General features: G+C 43.7%; 1 protein-coding gene across 1 annotated transcript in view; it reads left to right on the top strand.

Moving 5' to 3' along the window:
* The window catches only part of LOC126248299 (uncharacterized), an 80,995-nt gene extending 56,921 nt beyond the window's left edge, over positions 1-24,074 (top strand). The window contains exon 3 of the mRNA XM_049949165.1: positions 21,520-24,074. Within this exon, the coding sequence (XP_049805122.1) occupies positions 21,520-22,561 (1,042 nt within the window). The 3' untranslated portion in view covers positions 22,562-24,074. The remainder of the gene's footprint in view (positions 1-21,519) is intronic.
* The last annotated feature ends 656 nt before the right edge of the window (positions 24,075-24,730 follow it).

Genomic DNA, 24,730 nt, shown 5'->3' with positions numbered 1-24,730 from the left:
CTGAAATCACTCTTACTTCAGAAGACTTCTCTCCATTGAGAATGACATGCTGCGTTCTGCTAACTAGGAACTCTTCAATCCAATCACACAATTGGTCTGATAGTCCATATGCTCTTTGTTCATTAAACGACTGTGGGGAACTGTATCGAACGCCTTGCGGAAGTCAAGAAACACAGCGTCTACCTGTGAACCCGTGTCTATGGCCCTCTGAGTCTCGTGGACGAATAGCGCGAGCTGGGTTTCACACGACCGTCTTTTTCGAAACCCATGCTGATTCCTACAGAGTAGATTTCTAGTCTCCAGAAAAGTCATTATACTTGAACATAATACGTGTTCCAAAATTCTACAACTGATCGACGTTAGAGATATAGGTCTATAGTTCTGCACATCTGTTCGACGTCCCTTCTTGAAAACGGGGATGACCTGTGCCCTTTTCCAATCCTTTGGAACACTATGCTCTTCTAGAGACCTACGGTACACCGCTGCAAGAAGGGGGCCAAGTTCCTTTCGCGTACTCTGTGTAAAATCGAACTGGTATCACATCAGGTCCAGCGGCCTTTCCTGTTTTGAGCGATTTTAATTGTTTCTCTATCCCTCTGTTGTCTATTTCGATATCTACCATTTTGTCATCTGTGCGACAATCTAGAGAAGGAATTACAGTGCAGTCTTCCTCTGTGAAACAGCTTTGGAAAAAGACATTTAGTATTTCGGCCTTTAGTCTGTCATCCTCTGTTTCAGTACCATTTTGGTCACAGAGTGTCTGGACATTTTGTTTTGATCCACCTGCCGCTTTGACATAAGACCAAAATTTCTTAGTATTTTCTGCCAAGTCAGTACATAGAACTTTACTTTCGAATTCATTGAACGCCTCTCGCATAGCCCTCCTCACACTACATTTCGCTTTGCGTAATTTTTGTTTGTCTGCAAGGCTTTGGCTATATTTATGTTTGCTGTGAAGTTCCCTTTGCTTCCGCAGCAGTTTCCTAACTCGGTTGTTGTACCATGGTGGCTTTTTTCCATCTTTTACGATCTTGCTTGGCACATACTCATCTAACGCATATTGTACGATGGTTTTGAACTTTGTCCACTGATCCTCAACACTATCTGTACTTGAGACAAAACTTTTGTGTTAAGCCATCAGGTACTCTGTAATCTGCTTTTTGTCACTTTTGCTAAACAGAAAAATCTTCATACCTTTTTTAATATTTCTATTTACGGCTGAAATCATCGATGCAGTAACCGCTTTATGATCGCTGATTCCCTGTTCTGCATTAACTGTTTCAAATATTTCGGGTCTGTTTGTCACCAGAAGGTCTAATGTTATCGCCATGAGTCGGTTCTCTGTTTAACTGCTCAAGGCAGTTTTCAGATAAAGCACTTAAAAAAATTTCACTGGATTCTTTGTCCCTGCCACCCGTTATGAACGTTTGAGTCTCCCAGTCTATATCCGGCAAATTAAAATATCCACCCAGAACTATAACATGGTGGGGAAATTTACTCGAAATATTTTCCAAATTATCCTTCAGGTGCTCAGCCACAACACCTGCTGAGCCAGGGGCCTATAGAGACATCCAATTACCATGTCTGAGCCTGCTTTAACCGTGACCTTCACCCAAATTATCTCACATTTCGGATCTCCGTCTATTTCCTTCAATACTATTGCACTTCTTATCGCTATAAACACACCTCCCCCTTCACTGTCCAGCCTGTCTCTGCGGTATACATTCCTATCTGAGTTCAGGATTTCATTACTGTTTACGTCTGGATTCAGCCAACTTTCTGTCCCTAGTACTATATGGGCGTTGTGACCGTTTATTAATGAAAGCAGTTCTGGAACCTTTCTGTAGACGCTCCTGCACTTTACTATTAGCACATTAATATTGTTATTCCCTGTTTCATTTTGACTACTCCTACCTTGCCGCGTCTCAGGAGGCATCTTGTCGGGCCTAGGGAGGGAATTCTCTAACCTAAAAAACCCACATGTGCACTCCACACGTACTCCGCTACCCTTGTAGCCGCTTCCGGCGTGTAGTGCACGCCTGACCTATTCAGGGGGACCCCTACATTTCTCCACCCGATAGCGGAGGTCGAGAAATTTGCACCCCAGATCTCCGCAGAATCGTCTGAGCCTCTGGTTTAAGCCTTCCACTCTGCTCCAAACCAGAGGACCGCGATCGGTTCTGGGAACGATACTACAAATAGTTAGCTCTGATTCCACCCCGCGAGCGAGGCTTTCCGCCTTCACCAATTCCGCCAACCGCCTGTACGAACTGAGGATGACCTCTGAACCCAGGCGGCAGGAGTCATTGGTGCCGACATGAGCAACAATTTGCTGTCGGGTGCACCCAGTGCTCTCTATTGCCGCCGGCAGGGCCTCCTCCACATCTCGGATGAGATGAGAAATCTAGCTGACTCACAACCACTGTGAAAAATTTAAAGGCATTTCATAGATATTTTTTGGCTGTAAGAAAGGGAAATTTGAAGTATTTGGAATACACCTACATCAGTCAGCTATGTTACAAGCAGACCTCGATATGACTCAATATTCTATGTTGGACTATGGATCCAATGGGGTAGTGTTTGTTCTTGAGTAGGTCCAGTGATTTTTCCCCCCACTTTTTTCGCCCCCATCAGTGTTTGTTAATGTGAAAAATGACTAGTTGGACAATGGCTTGGAGTGCATGTTAAACCTCAGGTCCCCATGTATCTGGTTAGGTTAGTCAGTTCAGTGGTCATCAGAAGGCAACGACCATGTCTAATAAATAGCTGTGGTGTTCAAACCAACCTTAAGTTTTGTGACATCTGCACCTAAGCAGACAATGCAGATGTGTACCTTTGCCTCTCACTGCAGCAGCAGTCCCTTTAACATTGAATAACAGTGGCTTTAAAATCTGAACTATTGAAACATTTGTCTGCACAGAAAGGAGACTAAACCTATATTCAAATATCTGTAACATGTATTTATGCATCATGGTCAGCAAAAAGCTGAAATCCTGTTGTGACACAACACCACAGTGCAAAACAGTTTTGTGTTCAAAGTCAAATTGGCTGCACTACTTAACAGCTAATACCAGCTGTTTTCTATCAGATGACAAATGATTTGTCCTGTGTATTGGACACGAAAATAATTATGACAACTATGTTTGAAACCATACTGCCTGAATTGCCTTTTGCTGTTTTCCTAGTGGCTTGTGCCACTGTTGGGAGCATTCTGTGTTAAACTTCAGCACTGAGATTTATAATTTCTCTTTTCAAGTGCTTTACAGAGATGACTCCTTCAATGTTTGTACGGAGGACAACAGTGAGTTCCAGTGAGATCCGTTCATCTTTCGTGAAAGATTGCACCTATTCTTGAAATTATATGATAAACAATTTCCCCTGAAGTTTCAGTTGGGTAAAAAATACTGTACAACAATCACAACTATAGTAAGGAAACATCTTCTGAAACCAACTGAAAAAAAAAAAACAGCCACTGACTCCAGCTTGCAGCTTACTATTAACAACTGGATTTTATGCTACAGGATACTGACCCATGATCATTTCCAGCAATAAATCTTTATCAGTTGTGGAGGAGTTTGAAGAGTGCACTTCTGCTTATTTTCTTCCATCTTTACAATACACAGTAGTTACCAATAAACACTACAAATCTACAATGTATGTTTAATATCTGCCCTTGAAGTGCTGTAATTGTGTTGATTGCTGACTTGTCGGTGTTGCCCAGCATGTTTTATGGTAATTTAGATAAACACTGTACCTTGTTCATCTGATTCAACTTCAGTGGTACAAAACATAGTGAATTAATGAATTGGGTTCATTTAGTGAACTAAGGATAAAATTGCACTCCAGTCAGCAAAGTTTATACAATTGCCACTCAGAGTTGTAAGAGGTCTGTTGAGCTGTGATCTGACAGTTTATGGTTGCTATACCAAGAACAAACATGATTTATGGAACATAGTATTATATAGAGAAACACAAGTGAAGTACAGGTCGAGTGTAGCACTGAACACATTGACTGTATAATGGTAATACAGATTACAGACTAAGCTGAGTACTCATTTGCAAACCCTTAAATAATACTATTTCTTCAGCGGCTCACCAGAGTGTGCCAGAGGATGGACCCAAGTGGCCTCTATGAACAGGCCTGTGAACTGTATGGACACATGATCTATGAAATTGCATGCTTAATGAGTGAATGTAAATCAAGCACAGAAAAATGCATGGTACTGAAAGAAACACTGGTACTGTGACAAAAATCACTAATCTCACAAGGCACTGTGATTACAAGTCATGGAAAACACCAATGACGGTGCTGACGTCTGTTTCATCGCCCGATGCTGGCAGCTGCTGCAGCATGTGGTGGGCAGTCACCGGCGAGTAGGGGCAGAAGTGATTAGGGGGAGGTTTGGCATGCTGTTCCCACCTCATGAGAGGCCTGGGACAGGACGAGGGAGGGTGTCTCCATAGTGGCATCCACCTCGAGGTCAGCGGTCTGTGCCGGAGGCATCACGGGAGCGTCAGAGACAATGGCTGCAGAGGACCCAGCAACAGAGATGGCAGTGGCGTCCAGTGCCAGGGCAGCTGCACCGACGATGGCAGTTGGGAAGTGTGGATGGAAGCAGGAACCCTAGACAGCAATCGGCCAGGTAGCACCCTCTGCTGTGTTGCGAACCGGACCATCTGTGACACAGGAACAGCCATCAATGGCATCGGGGGCGGGTGGGGATCCCTCCAGAACAGCCTGTGCCAAGTGTAGACGAAGGAGGTGAAAGTGATGGGATGTCAACCCATCTGGAGTGCAGACAATGCACAGGTGCTGGCCCCGGCCTCACTTGATGACTATGGGAACTCGGTTCATCTGGGAGCTGAAACCATGAGCCCAGTCAGGCACACCCGGCTGGAAGTGTTGGGAGCAGGTGATGCAAGTGGACATGGCATCAGATGCAGCAAGTGGAGGAGGATCCATGTAGCAGCTCCACCGGGCTCTTGTCCCCCCACCGGAGTGAAATCGTACAAACTCAAAAAATGGTCTAAAGCAGCTTCATAGGACCTGCCGGGGCATGTGAGTTTTAAACATCTGAACCATGTGTTTGGCTTCCCCATTACATTGAGAATGAAATGGGGAGCTGTGAGATGGCGAACACCACTAGCCTGAAAAATTCTTCAGAGACAAAATGGGCGCCATTATCAGTAACCACGGTGTACGGAAGTTCCTCAATTGCAAAAACCTTATACAAGGCTGAATTAGTGGCCACTACGAACGTGGGCAGAGATCAAACCACATAGGGAAACTTAGAATAGACGTCTACTACAATGAGCCAATACTGATATAGGAAGGGCCAAACAAAATCAACGTGTAGACGCCTCCCATAGGCGCTGTGGCATTGGCCAGGGGGGAAAAGATGACCATGGGACTGCCTGTTGCCGAACACAGTGAGTGAGTGCAAGCGGCGATAAGCCACATAATGTCACCATCTATGTCTTGCCAATACACACGTAGACGGACCTAATTCAACAAGCAAAAGAAATTGTATAATGGTAAATTAATAAAGGAATTAATAATAAAAATAATGGCGTTTGGAAATCTGAGAAATGAAACTAACAACAAACAGCATGCTATAAAGAAAGCTTTAAAATTAAATCTGCATGATGAGTTGACATCAGAACCAGAAAAAAAATAGTAAATGTTTTCAATGACAACTGACCCTGATAAAGTAAAAATGTCATAGAGCAAGTACTAAACACCCAACACATGCGGAACCCATGAAAGCATCAATGTTGCTACTCAGAGCCTGAAAAACTGAAGTGCTCACAGGTAGAAAGAGACTAAAAAGTAAATACTCCAGTGGCAGTGAAAACCTACTAGATTTAATCGTAAAGATATGTGGGGAATGCAATGTAGAATAGCTAACTCGTACAACTAATGCATCCGTTAGAATAGAGTTTTCCCTGGCCACCTAAAGGTTGCTTAAGTTATCCCACTCCACAAAAAGGGACCTGAAAATGATGTAGGTAATTACAGGTCAGCTGCACAACTCAGCACATTTTCAAAAATATTTGAGAAATTGTTTCCCGTCAGATTGGAATATTTTATTATCAGAAACCACAGCAGTATATATGTGTCTCAATACTAAATTAAAACCATTAGATAATAAGGAAATTACTACTGGTTTGTTTTTTTACATCTATATAAAGCTTTTGCTGCTGTTGACCACACCATACTCCTTTGAAGGTGATCTAGTAAATGTTTAAGAGGAACTGCAAATTGACAGTTGAAATCATACGTGTCAAACAGTGTACAGAAGGTTGAGATTTATAGAAAGGATACTGCTGTTCATCAGTGTACTGTGCAGTCCTGTTATGTATGGTGTACCATAAGGCTCAATCCTAGGGCCCATACCGTTTCTGCTATGTATTTATGATATAAACACGAAACTTACTTCAGGGCATACTACACTTTTTGCTGATCACAAAAGTAATCTGTAAAAGGTACAGACAAAGCTGACCATGACCAAAAGATTAAACCACTTGTCATCAAAAAGCAGATGGTTCAGTGAGAAGAATCTCAGTGTTAATGTGCAAAAAAAAAACCTCAGATTAGCTTCAGCCTCTCAAAAATGCAAAATTTCCATCACGCTCCTTAACAACCAAGAGCTGTCCAATGTGAGCTCTGTTAAATTTCTTGGTATATGGCTTGGTGAAAATCTTAAATGGCATACTCGTGTCAATTATATCTCAAATAAGTTGTCAACTGTGTATTATATTCTAAGAGTACTTAATGACTGAGTCACCAAAATAGTTCTTATACAAGTATATTATTCTTACTGTCACTCCATATTACTGTATGTAACCATATTTTGGGGAACTCATCCTACATCAGAGCTATCTTCAGAAATACAAAAAAAGGCAATATGTATGATATGCAATCTAAGATATAATGAATCGTGCAGCCACATATTTGTTAAAGGACATTTGGAAGTTTTCCACCATAGCTATATTTCACAAGTCTTCAGTTCATTATACCTTGCATGATTATCCTTACAAGCCATTTTTTAAGTGTAGTATGTGTCAATGTGTTGTATAATTATCCTGTTTATGAACGGCGATATAGCCGACCTAAAAGTGAGCACATAACATGCAAGCATCAGGATTGAAACCAGAAAGCATACTGCATGCAGTAATAGTAATATTTATACAAGGGTCATTCAATAATTAGAGACACACATTGGTCTGGGGAAAAAACTGTTTGTAGGGCAAGTTTGGTACTTTTATGGCTTTAATTTAGCATCACTGGGATGATGGCTGATCGGCTGATGTATCAACATTGTTTTGTTTATAACCTCAAAAATACATTTCAAGATGGCGCGTTCGCTTGAAACGTCCACATTAGCTGAACAATGTTCTGTTATTCGGTTTTTACTTGTTGATGGTGAGAAACCAGTGAATATATACTGTAGAATGTCTAAAGTTTTTGGTGAAGGTTGTATGAATCTTGCAAATTTTTACAAGTGGGTAGAGCAGTTCAAAAATAGTCGCAACTCAGTGACTAACAAACAATGTTCTGGCTGACCAGTTGTAGTTTCAACTTCCTCACTTGAAAGTTGATTTGAAGGCATGATTCCTGCCGACTGCTGTGTGACTTTGGAAATGATAGTTGATGAGGTTCAAGTTAGTAATGGTACAGTTCATAACATTATCTGTAACAAGCTGAAGTACCACAAAACATTTGCATGATGGGTCCCAAAGGAATTGATGCAGCTACACAACGAAACAAGGTTGAGAGAGTGCACAGAGCTAAAGGAACTTTGTGCAAGAGGAGGTGAACACTTTCTCAACAAAATTTTAACTTGTGATGAAACTTGAGTTCACTACTAAGAGCCAGAACCAAAAAGACAAAGCATGGAGTGGAAGCACACCAACTCACCTGCCAAGAAAAAATTTAAAACCCAAGCATCAGCAGGGAACTTCATGTTAACAATGTTTTGGGATGCTGAAGGTCCAGTTTTTTGTGATTATCTCGAAGAGCAGTGTACAATGAACAGCCAATACCACTCGGATTTGATTTTAAATGTGGTGAAGCCAGCCACGAGAGAGAGACAACGTGGATCCAAGAGGAGAGGTGTGATTCTCCAGCAAGACAACACGTCTTCATATTGCTCAACTAACCTGTGAAACTATCAACAAAATGGGCTGGGAAGTACTGCCTCATCCCCCTTTAAGTCCTGGTTTAGCACCTAGTGATCTCCATTTGTTTGGTGCACTGAAGGAGGCATTACATGGGAAGAGGTTCCAGGACAATGAGCACGTGAAAAATTTTGTGGGAAATTGGTTCAAACATTAAGATCAAGAGTTCTTTACAGCTGGAATAAAAAAGCTTGTTGTTGGAACAAGTGCATAAATGTTCAAGGGGATTATGTTGAAAAGTAGAAGTAGTATTGTTTTGGAAAAATAAATGCTTTTTTCTCCAGGCCAATTTGTCTCTCTAATTATTAAATTACCCTCGTAATTATTGTCATGTTATGGGACACTGTATGTGCTCACTTTTGTTGTCAAATACTCCCTGAGGCTTTTAAGCTGTCATTCTTCCCACACTCCATACACTTGTTAAACAAAAGCAAGCACCTAAGGTGTCCTATAACATGGCATTAGTTATAACGATGACTGTTATTGCATGCAGTAAGATTTCTGGTTTTAATTCTGATGCTTGCACGTTACGTGCTTGCTTTCAGATTGGCCGTATCACTGTTTATTAATGGGATAATTACCCAACACATTGACACCTACTGCACTTGAAAATGGCCTGTACGGCCAAAAATGTCCAGTCCTGCAAGGTATAATAATTTGAATACTTGTGAAAACAGCCAAGGAGGAAAACTTCAAACCATCTTCTGATAGGTAAAGCCAATGACAGACTTCATTTAATTGGTAGGATACTGGAAAAGTGCAGTCAGTCTATAAAGAAGACTGCTTACAAAATACTCATTCCATCTCGGAATATTGCTCAAGTGTGTGGGACTCATACCAAATAGGACTAATAGGGGATATTAAACTTCTACAAAGAAATGCAGCATGAATGCGCACAGATCTGTTTGGCGCAACTCAGGGGTGCCATGGAAATACATAAGAACTGAACTGTCATATACTCGAAGGATAGTCATTAACTTACCACAAAAGCCTACTCACAAAGTTTTGAGAACTAGTATTAAGTGAGGAATCTATGAATATATTGCAGCCACTCTCAGATTGCTCCCACAGCGACTCTGGAGAGGAGATTAGACTAATTACAACACCCAATGAGGCTTTTAAGCAGTCATTCTTTCTGCACTCCATACACAAATGGAACAGGATGAATGATTATCATTGGGTTGGTGATAAGCTCATAGCATTTTTCGTAAGTTTAATAAACACAACAGAGACTTCAGTCGTCAGTAATATAGTTTTCTTCACTATTTACAACAGCCTGCCAACACTGGGGTAAGGGGTTTTGATTCCGCAAGTTTTCAGGTGAGGAACTTGAGACATGTACGGAGTACACTTTCATGTGGGTTGTTTAATAGAGGGGGGAGAAGGTAAAAATCTTAGGACACAAGGTCAGGTAAATGTGGTGGGTGCAAAATGACCTCCCAACCCAGCTCTTCCCCCCAGGGGATCCACAACTCTTTTGTGGATACGTGCGTAGCGAGCACGGGACCCCGAGCTGATGTGGCCTTCCTTCCTTTCCGGGCTGCATACCTTCCCTTTCCGCATCCTTCCCCATCCCCCATCTTCGCCCCCCCCCCCTCACCTCTGGCTCTTTCCTTCCTTTTCTCCCCCTCTGGGGGGATGGTTTGTGCCTACGTCCGGAGACGGACGCTTGTAAATGTACCACATTCTTCGCCTTCCTTACTTGTAAGTCTTCGTTCTTCCTTTGTCCTTTTCTTTTCCTTACCTCTTCTCTCTACCCTTTTCTCCGCTGCGGCGTTTGAGACCTCTTTTTTCCTTTCCCTTTCCCTTTCACTTTCTTCCTCCCTGTGCGTGTCTGAAGGCCGACCCACGCACTTCCATGCGTAGCCGGTGACGGGGTAACGCATAATTCCCCGCCCCGGGTAGACAGGTAGGACACGTACGTACCCCCTGGTAACGGCCAGGCCCAGGGAGGGGTGATTACCCGAGCTGATACCTTCCGAAAGTGCCGATTGGTCCCTCCGTCCGTTTGTCGGGAGGTGTGACCTGAGGTGTGAACAATCACCTAAGGCGGGAGTGCCCTCAGAGAGGGCCCCCACAAGGGAGGAGCGCGCCATCGGAGACGCCGGTAATCATGGGGGATTCTTCCGCAATGGTTTCCTCACCTTCCACTATGTCTGCTCACAAACGTAAGTTCACTGAGTCTCAACCACAGTCAGTTCTTCCATCGTTGCCACAGTTCCTTGTTGTTTCTCGGTCTGACGAAGGTCACGACTTCTCCACAGTCAACCCTTTCATTATTCAGAAAGGTGTCGACGCAATTGCTGGTCCTGTAAAGTCTTGTTCCAGATTACGGAATGGCACCCTGTTGTTAGAAACACACAGTGCCCTCCAGGCACAAAAATTGCTGCGTACCTCACTACTACACACTTTCCCTGTCCGGGTGGAACCGCACCGTACCTTAAATTCCTCGCGTGGAGTAGTTTATACACGCTCCCTCGATGGACTGTCTGACGAAGAAATTCAGCACTACCTGTCAGACCAGGGCGTAACGGCTGTTCATAGGGTTATGAAAAGGGTTGACACGAAGATCATTCCAACCCGCACTGTCTTTTTGACATTTGACAAAGTGCAACTCCCATCGAAAATCAAAGCAGGCTATGAGATAATATCCTTTCGTCCTTACGTCCCAAACCCTACGCGTTGCTATCGGTGCCAGCGATTCAATCACACCAGCCAGTCCTGTTCTAATCCGGCCAAATGTTTTACGTGTGGCAGGGATGCCCATGAGGGTGCTTGTCCACCTCCATCCCCTCGCTGCATCAACTGTATGGGTGACCACGCTGCTTCCTCTAGAGATTGCCCAGTTTTTAAGGACGAAAAGCTCATCCAGGAAATAAGAGTGAAGGAAAAGGTGTCGACCTTTGCTGCTCGGAAATTATTCGCCAGTCGACAGCCCACCGTGCCTCAGACAGGCAAATACAGCACTGTCCTTGCTTCTCCTCGGCCAACAAAGGAGGCGGCCACGCAGACATGCGACCTCACCTTTAGTGCCACGGTCGTCCGATCGGCCAGCGCAAAGATCGCCCGTTCAACTTCACCACTTTCGCCTGCCCACTCTTTGGCTCACCCTTCGTCGGGTTCTGCTAAATCTCGAGCCCAAAAGTCAGACACCAAGTCTTCGAAGAAAGAGCATACTCGTGAAGAGTTTTTACGTACGGCAACTTCACCACCATCGGTTCCTCCTTCCTCTAAACCTCATACTTCCAAGAAGGCTACAAAGAAACCCAGTTCCTCTCCTTCTCCGCCAAGGCGTGTCCCATCCACAGCGCCACCTGGCGGAAATCGCCCGCGGCCGTCTTCTGTGTCGCCGAGGCGCACTGCTGGTGGCCGGTCAACCGGCCGATCGCTGGTGGCAGGAGCTGCTCCTGACCAACCTATGGATCAGGATCTTCTGCCTTCGGCTGAATGCCATTCCATGCTGCCGGTCGCAAGCTCTGAGCAGTCGTTGAGTTGACAGCACCCTTGGTCACATTCCTCCATTTTCTGTTCACCCTATGTCCATTATCCACTGGAATATCCGCGGCATTCGAGCCAATCGGGATGAATTGTCGATCCTCTTACGATCCTACTCGCCGGTCATCTTCTGTCTTCAGGAAACAAAGCTGCGTCCTAATGACCGCTTTGTTCTCCCTCATTTTCAGTCCGTCCGATATGACCTCCCCTCTGTGGAAGGCACTCCAGCCCATGGAGGACTCATGATTCTTCTCCATGATACTCTCCATTATCATCCAATCCCCTTAGACAGTTCCTTCCAAGCTGTCGCCGTCCTCCGTCTTTCCCTTTCTGGATACACGTTCTCTCTTTGTACTGTATACATTCCATCATCCACACCGATGGCACGAGCTGATCTCCTTCATCTTCTTGGTCAGCTTCCACCCCCCTATTTGCTGGTTGGGGACTTCAATGCCCACCACCCGCTTTGGGGATCTCCACATCCTTGTCCACGTGGCTCCCTATTGCTAGACGTCTTCCACCAAGCGGATCTAGTTTGCCTCAACACTGGGGTCCCCACGTTTTTGTCTGCCTCCACGACAAATTTATCTCATTTGGACCTTGCGATCGGTACTGTTCCGCTTGCTCGGCGCTTCGAATGGTTCGCCCTTGATGATACACACTCGAGTGACCACTTTCCATGTGTCCTTAGGCTGCAGCCTCAACTGCCATATATGCGCCCGCGACGCTGGAAGTTTGCCCAAGCCGATTGGACACTTTTTTCGTCTCTAGCGACATTCGATGACCGTCGCTTTCCCAGCGTCGACGATGAGGTCACACATTTTACCGACGTTATTCTTACAGCTGCGGAACGTTCAATACCACGCACTTCCGAATTGCCCCGGCGCCCCCCAGTTCCTTGGTGGACCGAGGCATGCCATGACGCAATCCGTGAGCGGCGACGTGCTCTTCACATTTTCCGTCACCATCCTACTTTGGCAAACTGTATCCGCTATAAGCAACTCCGTGCGCGATGCCGTCGCGTCATCCGCGATAGCAAGAAGGCAAGCTGGCAATTCTTTATTAGCTCCTTTAACACCTTCACTCCCTCCTCGGAAGTTTGGAGTCGGCTTCGACGGTTCTCAGGCGCGCCTAGTTTCTCCCCGGTCTCTGGGCTCACTGTCGCGCATGATACCTTAGTGGACCCCGTCGCAATTTCTAACTCATTGGGTCAGCACTTTGCTGAGATTTCGAGCTCTTCACATTACTCGCCAGCGTTTCTCCCGAAGAAACGTGCAGCGGAAGTGCGACCTCTTGCTTTCTCCTCTCAAAATCGCGAAAGCTACAATACTGTTTTCTCCATGCGGGAACTCCAACATGCCCTCTCTTCTTCTCGCTCCTCCGCCCCTGGATCGGATGGTATCCATGTCCAAATGTTGCTGCATTTATCAACCCATAGTCTGCGTTACCTCCTTCGCCTTTATAATCGAATTTGGACCGACAGTACCTTTCCCAGACGATGGCGGGAAGCTATCGTCGTTCCCATTCCGAAACCTGGAAAGGACAAACATCTCCCCTCTAGCTATCGCCCCATTTCTCTCACGAGTAGTGTCTGTAAGGTTTTGGAGCGTATGGTGAATTACCGTTTAGCGTGGTGGCTGGAATCCCGCAGTCTTTTAACACCTGCCCAATGCGGATTCCGAAAGCATCGCTCTGCAGTTGACCATCTTGTTGCTCTCTCCACTTATATCATGAACAATTTTCTCCGGAAACGCCAAACGGTAGCAATATTTTTTGATCTGGAGAGAGCATACGATACCTGTTGGAGGACAGGCATCCTCCGCACACTGTTCTCTTGGGGCTTTCGAGGCCGGCTGCCCCTTTTTCTTCGCGAATTTATGGCAGAGCGAACATTTAGGGTGCGGGTGAACACTACTCTCTCCCGTACTTTCTCTCAAGAAAACGGGGTACCCCAGGGCTCCGTGCTGAGTGTTGTACTGTTTGCCATCGCTATAAATCCAATTATGGATTGTCTCCTTCCTGACGTCTCGGGCTCCCTCTTTGTGGACGATTTTGCGATCTACTACAGCTCTCAACGGACCAGCCTTCTTGAACGCCGTCTTCAAGGATGTCTCGATCGCCTCCACTCTTGGAGCCTCGAAACCGGCTTCCGTTTTTCTCCCAGTAAGACCGTTTGTATTAATTTTTGGCGACGTAAGGAGTTTCTTCCGCCCTCCTTACATCTAGGTCCTGTCAACCTTCCGTTTTCAGACGTCACTAAATTCTTGGGTCTTATGTTTGACAGAAAACTGTGCTGGTCCTCCCACGTTTCCTATCTTTCGGCTCGCTGTCTGCGAACGCTCAACACCCTCCGTGTCCTGAATGGTACCTCCTGGGGAGCGGACCGAGTGGTCCTTCTCCGCCTCTATCGCGCCTTAGTGCGCTCGAAATTGGACTATGGAAGCATAGTCTACTCCTCTGCTCGGCCGTCTATTCTTCGGCGTCTCGACTCTATCCACCACCGTGGATTACGTTTAGCGTCTGGAGCTTTTTACACTAGCCCTGTGGAAAGCCTTTATGCTGAGACTGCTGAACCTCCGCTGTCCAATCGGCGAGCGGTCCTTCTGAGCCGTTATGCTAGCCATCTGTCTTTCATGCCTGCTAATCCAGCCCATGACCCTTTTTCGACGCCTCCTTTGATGTAGGGTATGCAGGCCGCTCCTCCTCCCTACTACCCCCGGGAGTCCGCTTCCGTCAACTGCTCCATTCTCTTTCCTTCCACTTTCCTAAAACCTTCTTGACAACTTGGGGTACAGCACCGCCTTGGCTCCGTCCCCGGATGTGTCTGCTCCGTGATCTTTGTCAATTTCCCAAGGAAGGTACACCTTCACTTGTTTATCGTCGGGCATTTGCTGCTCTATGTGCACAAATGACGGACGCCACCTTTATTTACACCGACGGCTCGAAAACATCGTTGGGTGTAGGGAGTGCCTATATTGTTGGCGACGCCCCTAATCACTTTCGGCTTCCCGACCAGTGTTCGGTTTATACTGCGGAGCTTTTCGCTGTTCTCCAGGCTGTCCACTACATCCGCCGCCATCAGTGTATACAGTACGTAATCTGCTCGGATTCTCTCAGCTCTCTCCTCAGTCTCCAAGCTCTTTATCCTGTGCACCCTCTGGTCCACCGGATTCAGGACTGTCTGCGCTCGCTCCACCTGGGGGGCGTCTCGGTGGCGTTCCTCTGGCTCCCGGGACACGCTGGTATCTGTGGGAATGAGGCGGCCGATATAGCGGCCAAGGCTGCAGTCTCTCTTCCTCGGCCAGCTATTCAGTCGCTTCCCTTCACCGATCTACAGAGCGGTTTATGTCGCAAAGTTGCTCACTTATGGCTTGAACATTGGTCAACACTTCCCCGAAATAAATTGCGGGAAGTGAAAGCCCTTCCTTGCGCTTGGACCTCTTCCTCCCGAACGCGTCGTCGGGAGGAGGTGATTTTAGCTAGACTCCGGATAGGGCACTGTCTTTTTAGCCATCGACATCTTTTAAGCGGTGATCCTCCCCCATTCTGTCCCCACTGCTCTCAGCTGTGGACGGTAAGACACCTTTTAATTGAATGCCCCTATTTTAATCCGTTACGCTCCCGTCTCCAGCTATCGCCTGATCTATCGTCGATTTTAGCAGATGACACGCGCTCAGCCGACCGCATTCTCCAGTTTATTAGTGACAGCGAAATGACGTCAGTCATTTGAAGTTTTATCGGGGACCATCAACCCCTCTCTGTAGTGGACTTTTAAGCCTTGTTTCTGCTTTTAGTGTCTCCAATTATTTGAGTTTCGTTCCCTATTTTGCTGTTTTCCATTTTCAGTTTTTATTATTTCCTCAGTCACGGACCGGGCGCTAATGACCATAGCAGTTTTGCGCCCTAAAACCACAAACAAAAAAAAAAAAAAAAACCCAGCTCTTATGTAGTGTTTTTTGTCAGTCGAGCAGAATGCGGATGGGTATGAGTTATCATGGAGTAACATCATTTCATGCAGTCTTCCTGCTCGTTGTTTTTGTATTGCATCTGCAAGACGTCTAAGTTGTTGACAATAAATGTCAGCAGTGATGGTTACACCTTGGGGAATCAATTCATAGTACACCACACTGTCACTGTTCCACCAGATGCATAACATTCTTTTGTAGATGCATGCAGGTCTTCCTATGGGGAGTTCTTGCTTTATTTTGGCTCAACCATTCCTTTCTTTTCCATATGTTAGCATAAACACACCAATTTTTTTTTTTTTTAATTTTATCCTTTCCCCTTTGCATCCAAATGTTATTGAAGGTGGAATGATCACAGTTCATCACGTTTGCCAGTTCTTGAGTACACTGGCATGGATTAATGCGTGTAAATGTTCTCCATAAATCCTTTAAGATCTTCCTGAATGTAATAATCCTCCTCAAAATGAGGGATCCATTTTCTTGTGCTGTTCTGTCCAATGGCATTATCCCCACACATGTAACAAATGTTTCTGACTGTCTCTGCTGCTGTCATCCTCTATTTAACACAAACAAAGTAATATGCCAAAAAATGTTTCGTATAAAATGTGAAATGTAGAGCAATCACATATTATAGTAATAAGAAAATTAAAGATGGGAATATGTAATGCACGCATGTACGGCAAGAAAGTCTTTCAAATTATTGATATAGATTCACAAAATAGCGTTAATATGAGGTTCTGTTTTCTGCACATTTTTAGCCAAACACTTTTCTTCTTATTTTCGTGTAAAGCTCCCCAAGAAATTCCGAGAAACTTGTTTTACATTTGAGGCATTTCATTAACGAACATGTTATGTAGTAAAAGGAAACATTTTTGGGTACAGAAACTTTAAACCTGTAAAATAATAAAAATAGATTTTGAAAAAGTTTTGTTGTATAATTTGAATTATATTGCAACAACATTTTTGATTGGTCATATTTCTGTAATTACAAAGTTTAGAAGTAGGACAAGATATTTTTGATGCGATGGAAAAATATGCTATTAAATGATTTGGGTGAATCCTAAAAGGAACAGTTACTACTGGAGCTGAATTTTTAAGTGCATGTGGTTTTCTCGAATTTTGAACATTACTTGTTCACATTTCAATTTTCAATGGGCAATCTTACATGGATTTGCCTCCTGAATAATTTTATGTGAACGTTCTGATACTGTACTCATTTAGCTTTAACTTTCTTTTGACAGGTATGCACGTGTTTACAACTGTTGTTAGTCCTAAAAGTGCCTAAACATGACCAATTATGACTTCCCTGTAAACCAGTTATCTTGCTTTATTAAAGTTTGAAACCTACACCACCAGTTACTAATACATCTTGTGGCTAATATAGACAGGAAGGTGGTGGTGGTGGTGGTGGTGGTGGTAATGGTAATTATGTGGACTTATTACATTAGGTCATATTGTTATGTGTAATTGAACACAATAAAGACCATCAGGTACATACTCTTCACTACAAACAAGCCTGCTGCCCAGTTTCCATGTTTTGCTCATAATTAATTACACAAGAAAATCTCAGAAATAAGTTTCTATTTATTATTATTATTGTTATTGTTATATGCTGCTAACAAAATGTTTAGCATTGTGGACATTCTCATGTGCATTACCTTTTCCATTGACACAGTCCTTAATGCCATATCTGATTGTCTAAATGTCATAGACTAATTATACAAGACTCTTGTCTTGTTTATAGTAACTAAGTGTATGCATCTGAAGACTACACAAAAATGCTGTATATCCTTCCCAGTAACTTGTTTCATTGGATTTGATAGATAACTTCACCTGGATATTCCTGCAAGGAATGTTACAGACTCTATACAGGCAAATAAATTGCAGATACAGACAAAAAGCTATATAAAGTGCACAAATCCTCTGTAAACACTGTTACTTATAAAATCATACAAACTATTGTTCACTAAATTTAATTTGTGTATGTCTAGCTTGAAATGCATTTCTGTCGGTGTCGTACCGTTCGTCTGGAACCAGCACTTTACCTTAATGATGAACCACTTACTGTAGTGGAGACATATCAATTCTTAGCTCTGATTTTCGACACTCGTTTCACTTGGCCTCCTCATCTTCGTCAGATTAAATGGAAGTGTTGGCAGCATCTCAATGCCCTCCGCTGCCTGAGCTGCTGGGTTGCAGATTGCTCCATGCTGCTGCAGCACTACAGAGCCCTTGTTCAATCCCACCTTGACTGTGGGAGGTTGATTTATGGTTCGGCAGTGCCCTCACCATTGCATTTGCTCCACCCTCTGCACCATTGCAGAGTTCGACTAGTGACAAGGAGCTTTTAGGACGAGTCCGGTGACCAGCATACTGGTGGAGGCTGGAGTACCTCCATTGGAGATCAGACATCTAGAACTGCTCGCCAATTACGTTGCACACATTCATAGCTCTCCTGAACATCCTAATTACAGTCTTCTTTTCCCAACCACGGCAGTTCACCTCCCGCATAGGCAGCCCAGGTCAGGGTGAATGATTGTGCTTCACGTCCGATCGCTTCTGTCGGAACTCGAGACCTTCCCTCCACCATCTCTCCTCAAGGTCTATTCACTTACATCTCTGTGGTGTAGCTGTAGGCCGAAGCTTCGCCTGGACCTATCACGTGGCCCTAAGGACTCTGTTAACCCTGCGGCTCTCCACTGTCACTTCCTCTCGATTCTTGAAGTGTTCCGGGGCTCTGAAGTGGTTTACCCCAAGGCTCCATCGCTGATCATAATGTTGGCTTTGCTTTTGTCCACAGAGGCCATATTGAACAGCATTCCTTGCCCGATGGCTGCAGTATATTCACTGCAGAGCTGGTGTCCATATCTCATGCACTTCAGTATATCTGTTCATGCCCCGAGGAATCGTTTCTTCTGTGTACTGACTCCTGAGCAGCCTACAAGCTATCGACCAGTGCTACCCTTGCCATCCTTTGGTGTTGTCCATCCAGGAGTCCATCTATGCCCTGGACTGGTCCCATCGTTAGTGGTGTTTGTGTGGACCCCAGGACACGTTGGCATCCCAGGCAACAAACTTGCCGACAGGCTGGCCAAACAGGCTACACAGAAACCGCTTCCGTAGATGGGCATCTCTGAACCTGACCTGCGTTCAGACTTAGGCTGCAGGGTTTTTCAGCTTTGGGCGACAGAATGGCATAACAGTACACACAACAAACTGCGTGTCATTAAGGAGACTTCGAATGCGAGGAAGTCATCCATGCACGCCTCTCGCAGGGAATCAGTTGTCCTCTGCCGGCTCCGCATTGGCCATGCTTGGGTTACCCACGGTTGCCTCTTGCACCGTGAAGACCCGTTGCAGTGTCGGTATGGCACCCGGTTGACAGAGGCCCATATTCTGGTGCACTGTCCCACTTTGACTGCCCAGCAACGAAATCTTGGTTACCGGACTCATTGCCACTCATTTTATCTGACAACGCCTCATTGGCTGATTTAGTTTTATGTTTTATTTGTGAGGGTTGGTTTTATCATTTGATCTAAGTTTTCGCGCGTGTCCTTTGTGCCTCTGTGTCCTCCAACCTAGTGCCTTTAGGGTGGAGGCTTTAATGTGTTGCAGAGTGGCTGGCTTTTCCTTTTTATTCTCGTGGTCTGCCAGCCACTGTAATCTGCTTTTTTGTTTTACTCTCTTCTATTTCTAGCGGCTCTGTGTTTTTTTCTTGTCCTCTTTTGTTCCTTTTAGTGCTTGTTTCTTTCGTTCTTGTGGTTCTCCCTTTCTTTCTGTTTTGTGTTATATGTCTCGTCTGTTTTATTTTCATGCTTGTCACATTGTTTTATTAGGAACAAGGGGCCGATGACCTCGTAGTTTGGTCCCTTCCCCCCTCTTTTAAACCAACCAACCACCATGCAGCAGTGCTGCTCAGTCACTGCTGGAGTACTGACTGTTCTGTTTTCATGTCCGGAGTACTGATTGTTCTGTTTTCATGTCCCAGTTGATGACACTAGACTAAATTGGGACTTCTCTATCAAATGGGTGCATAAAATTCTGCTTTAAAAATAATTTTGGTTGTAATGGGAAACAAACTTGTGCTTTCTGTTGACACTGGGTGTCGTGTGAAAGATGTGATGAGCGCTATTTGTTTGGGCTGACTCCGGCAACATATTGCAAAACTGAAGTTGCAAATATTTGAGGAAATACCAAAGAAAATGCACCTGACAGCTCTTACAAGAGACACTCGGGGTGTTTATACAGCACACCAGGTTGCACATCTTAACAAGAGAGAGGCACATTTTCATTTTGTTTAACACTTTGCTGTCCGCAAGTCTCATACAAATTTATTCGCTTGGTGCCAGCAGTGCTATTTCGGATTACTTGGCTTGTCGCCGGCTGCTTGTCACCTTTCCGTTGATGACAAGCTTCAAACACGTTGACTTTTGCGCACTTTAATTTTCCGGAAATCCTCTATTTTGCCGTATAGTTCCACAAACTCGAATTTTCTTTTCAAGTAACCTCTCTGCAAGTTCTACACTGTTATAATAATTATCCATGCGAAGGTGATGCCACTTTCCATCAGAAGGTGTCAATAGTTCCATCACTGTTTTTGCTAAAGGCTGTCCAGCGCTGGAATATATCTTGAATGAGGAAATGTATCCCTTAACCGAATCGCACAGCATCCGAATGAATTTGCCATATTTCGTAATTTTTGACAGACTGTAAACTTTAAAATTTAATTGTCCACGGCACAGTATCATTCCTTCATCAGTTGAGATGTTTTGACTTAGTTTCTTTAAACTTTTTGGAAAAATAATCAATTACAAATTGCACTTTGACAAGCCAGTCGGCATTATTCGGTTTATTGTTGCTGTCAGAAAAATGTAAAAATGGTAATATTTGTCTGAATCGGTTGCGAGACATGTTGCAAAATATCAGTGTGTCTATCAACGGATTTGTTGACCAGTAATCATCAATCCTTGCGTTTTTTACAGTGCAATAGGGTTAGCAAGCCCAAACCATATTCTTAGTTTGGGTCCTGGAATGTCAACAAATTTGGCATTTTTTAAATCCAGTTTCCTTCTATTGCAAATATGACTTTAGTAATTGTTGGTTTCGTTGCTAATATATTCAAATAGATCATTCCAAATATATATAATTCTACGATATCCTCGATGCTCTGTGTATCTTTGGGAAATATGTTTGGACCCGGGGATCCCCTCAAATTTAGTATTGGTCCTCTGTAAATCAAAGTCTGACCACTGTGCACTGCCTTCTTTGTCTGATTCAGCCGAATCAGTTGGCAACTGTAGTGTTCGCCGAATTCTTCTTGGACGTATTTCACTATCTTCCTACAATTCTGCTTCACTTTCATTTTTTTGATATCCAATGTCTTCTTCCCAGTCAGCCGAGTAGTCCGGAACGTCGGACAAGACGTCCGCGCCTTCATCGTAAGTCTTGTCTCTTTCGTCCTCCGTGATGAAAGGGCACAAGTACTTATAAAAACAAAAAACTTGTTGACATGTGTAACTTATTGTTACCTAAACTAAACACCAACAGCATGCGAAAGATATTAAAGTGCTGTCTCCGACCACTGAGTGATACCATGCAGATGACACCACTGTGGTGTTGCCGGCCGTTGACCGCTATATAGTGCACGACACCACTGTGGTGTTGCCGTACGGCATAGTGTTAACGTTATATGAATAAATGAACAGATGTGCATAATAAGTATATTGTAATGATATTTTACAAATTTATGAAAGCTAGTGGCAGACACAGTACCTAAGTATTTTGGTTTGATTGTTAAAACATACATTTTTGCCTTAAATTTATTTTTGTTTTTCATTTAATGTACTGCAAATTACTAATTTTTTTCATATCTGTACAGGCCGCCTCTGCAAGCCAGTGCAATGAACGCAGCCCAGAGGTCGTCATTTGTTGCTGGTCAACCAATCACAATCCACACAGCTTCACAAGGCACGTATCCATATGCGCATTGGGCCAATGCTGCCACTGGTTCACCTCTTGTGCAGTGGGCAAATGCTGCTACTGGCACCCCTGTGATTCAGCGTGCTCGTGCTGCTTCTGGGCCAACAGTCAGACATCGACCGGATGCTGCGACGGCTGCTGGTCCACCTCTAATACGTCGAAACACCACTGTACAATCCAGATTATGCCAGAGTGTTACGAACAGGTCTGGCACATCCAACTGCTTGCCGCCACTGTCTCAGACTTCTAGTGCAGCTGGACTGCCTCTCATAAAGTGCACTGCTGCAGGATCACCTGTTGTGCAGCAAGCAACCAACTGCCTAGCTCAAAAAGATACCTCTGCAGTCCCTGCCAACAGGTCAGCACTACATGTCACACTCTCTACTTTTGGCTCATCTGTTCAGGTTGCCACTATGTCATCTGATGGTTCTGCGCTGACTGCTGCTTCAGTTTCCTCTGACGGTTCTCTGATGCGCGCCACTTCAATTGTGTCTGATGGGTCATCACTGCATGCCACAGCCATTATATCAAATGGATTATCATTGCATGCCACAGCTGTCAGTACAGACAAGTCGTCTTTACATGCAACAGCGATCAGCTCTGATCGGTCCTCTTTGCACACTACAGCTGTTAGGTGTGAAGGATCATCTCTGCATGCCACAGCTATCAAGGCTGCAGGTTCAACTCTTTCCGCTGCAGCAGTTACCTCTGATGGTACGTTTCCAAGCACTGCTGTCGTTACCTCCAGTGAGTTAGCCAGTTGTCCAAAGCCAATAAATTCAGGCAGGAGGTCTCCAGAAGCAGAAGTTGGAGACTGTGAAGGGCCATCCTCAAATTTTGTCTCCATTAATCCTCAGGGCTCACTTCAGCCGGACTCTTTCACTAGCTGCAGCAAATCATCTCTGCATCCTGGAGTCACCAGTTCGTGTACTAACAACTAACTGTGTACATTTTATTAGCAAAAACTTGTGGATAATTGATTGTTGAGTCAGTATTATTTAGTGTCCAATGCAGTTGATAGTTCTATCAACATTTTAAGGTATATTTATGAAAAGTAGTGAAGTGGCTTTCCTGTTAAAATATTACTGGCATATGGAGAAACTTGGTCTGTTCTTTCCCCCCTCCCCGTTAAATATAATGCAGGCCATTTCAAATCAATGCACAAATTTGTTGGCCCGCAGTTCAGACATTCAGCAATATATAGTCAACATTTATGTACAATAGGGGCAAAAGTTAAAATGAATACCCGTTTATGAAGCAGATGATTGAGTGTTAAACTCTTCACTTACTTACATATGTCCTTACTTTATTTAAAATAGCTACTTAATAAAACATTTGCTCTGCAATGGAGTGTCTGCCAATATAAACTTTCCCAACAAATTTGAACTGTTTGGGGCTGGACTCAAAAGTCTGGTGCTCATTTCTGATATAAGAGGAACATTCTTCCAGGGGTACAGGGCATTTTTTGTGAAAGGTCTCTGGTAGGTGTTTTACAGAGGCATATATTGAAGACTCTTCAACCCTCTAAATCAGCACACATTTAGTATTGTAAATACAATGACATGATTTTTAAGTTCATGGGAAAAAATAATTCTGTTGAACATCTTGTGCCGGCCGGAGTGTCCGTGCGGTTCTAGGCGCTACAGTCTGGAACCGGGCTGCTGCTATGGTCACAGGTTCAAATCCTGCCTCGGGCATGGATGTGTGTGATGTCCTTAGGTTAGTTAGGTTCAATTAGTTCTAAGTTCTAGGCGACTGATGACCTCAGAAGTTAAGTCGCATAGTGCTCAGAGCCATTTGAACCATTTGAACATCTTGTGTTCTGCATGTAAATATTTTTCAAGAAATCTGAAAAATAGTTATGGAAAATTGAAGACAACATGCTGCACAATGACTTAATTTTGATGAGTGGTGTTCTTTCCTCATTCAGTATTACATTTTCCATTATAAGATGAATATAATTTCATCACAGTCCACGAATGTAGACATTATATTGGTTTTTATTAAGTGTCTGCATGGAATAACTAGCTAGAAAACCTAAAAAAAAGTCTGTGGTGTAAATTTTTACTGAGATCTACACATTGTAGCATCCGTGTTAGTACATGACAATGTGAGTGTTAATATGATTGTACCAACCATAATTGTGTGTTGAAACTGAAACAGCAATGTGTGTTCTATTTACTGCCTGTATGCTGGTTGTCATTATTTAAAGTCACAGTGAAACGGGAGATATAAGAGGGACCACAAAGTGTGTTGATGCAGTTGTTCTCACCTGCTATTGTTACTATAAATCTTCCTTCTTGTTCCTGTGAAAGACACAATTATGTCTCCTTTTTGACTGCATTTTATTAATCATTTTACATAATGTAAATAATTTATTAAGGTGCTTATGTTGTGTGTGTTAAGGTGTTTATGTTTTATGTGGTCTAGAGAAATAAAATTAGTTTCATCGTATTGATAATTTTATGTTGATGTATAAGTGTTTGAATGTGAGACCATTTTGACATGTACAAGCAGCCAAGCATTTTCAGGATCATTTTGATCCAGTCACTTTCCCATACATCAGTTTTTTGGAACCTTAATTGTATTGAAATATGCATGGAATGTGTTTACTTAAGATTAATCTGCGCGTTTGTTGCAAACAGTGGTGACGGCATCCTAGCTCCCATATATGACAAGTTTTGTTTGTTGGCTAAAATTCAGTGATAACTACATTAATGTATTTTGTTGTCACCATTTTTGAGAAATAATCTTAAAAATGCCCATTTTGGCACAGTGTTGATAGGAAAAAACCTAAATTTCTGTGTAGTTCTAATAGAGAGCTCGGCCTGTTTAACATACTTCAAGGAAAGACACACTGCCACACATTTCAGCTTCCATAATTATCCACTTAAGGTAGCAGCATATCAACTTTGTTACAAGGAACTGTTTGCTGGTGGTGGTTAAATCTGTCAAATCTTGCTCTTCATAAAGTTTGAATTGTGATAATGGAAAAACACAATATTTCTCATACTAACTAATACACAAGAAATACAGCAAGGAATCAAGCTTCTAAAATCAAAAAAATCATCAGGAATAGATAATATACTAGATTTTGTAAAAAAATGTGT

Source organism: Schistocerca nitens, chromosome 3, assembly GCF_023898315.1.
Source record: "Schistocerca nitens isolate TAMUIC-IGC-003100 chromosome 3, iqSchNite1.1, whole genome shotgun sequence".
In the NCBI taxonomy this organism is placed as follows: Eukaryota; Metazoa; Arthropoda; class Insecta; order Orthoptera; family Acrididae; genus Schistocerca; species Schistocerca nitens.
The sequence above is the reverse complement of the archived record's forward strand: the minus strand, read 5'-3'. Positions and strand labels throughout refer to the sequence as shown.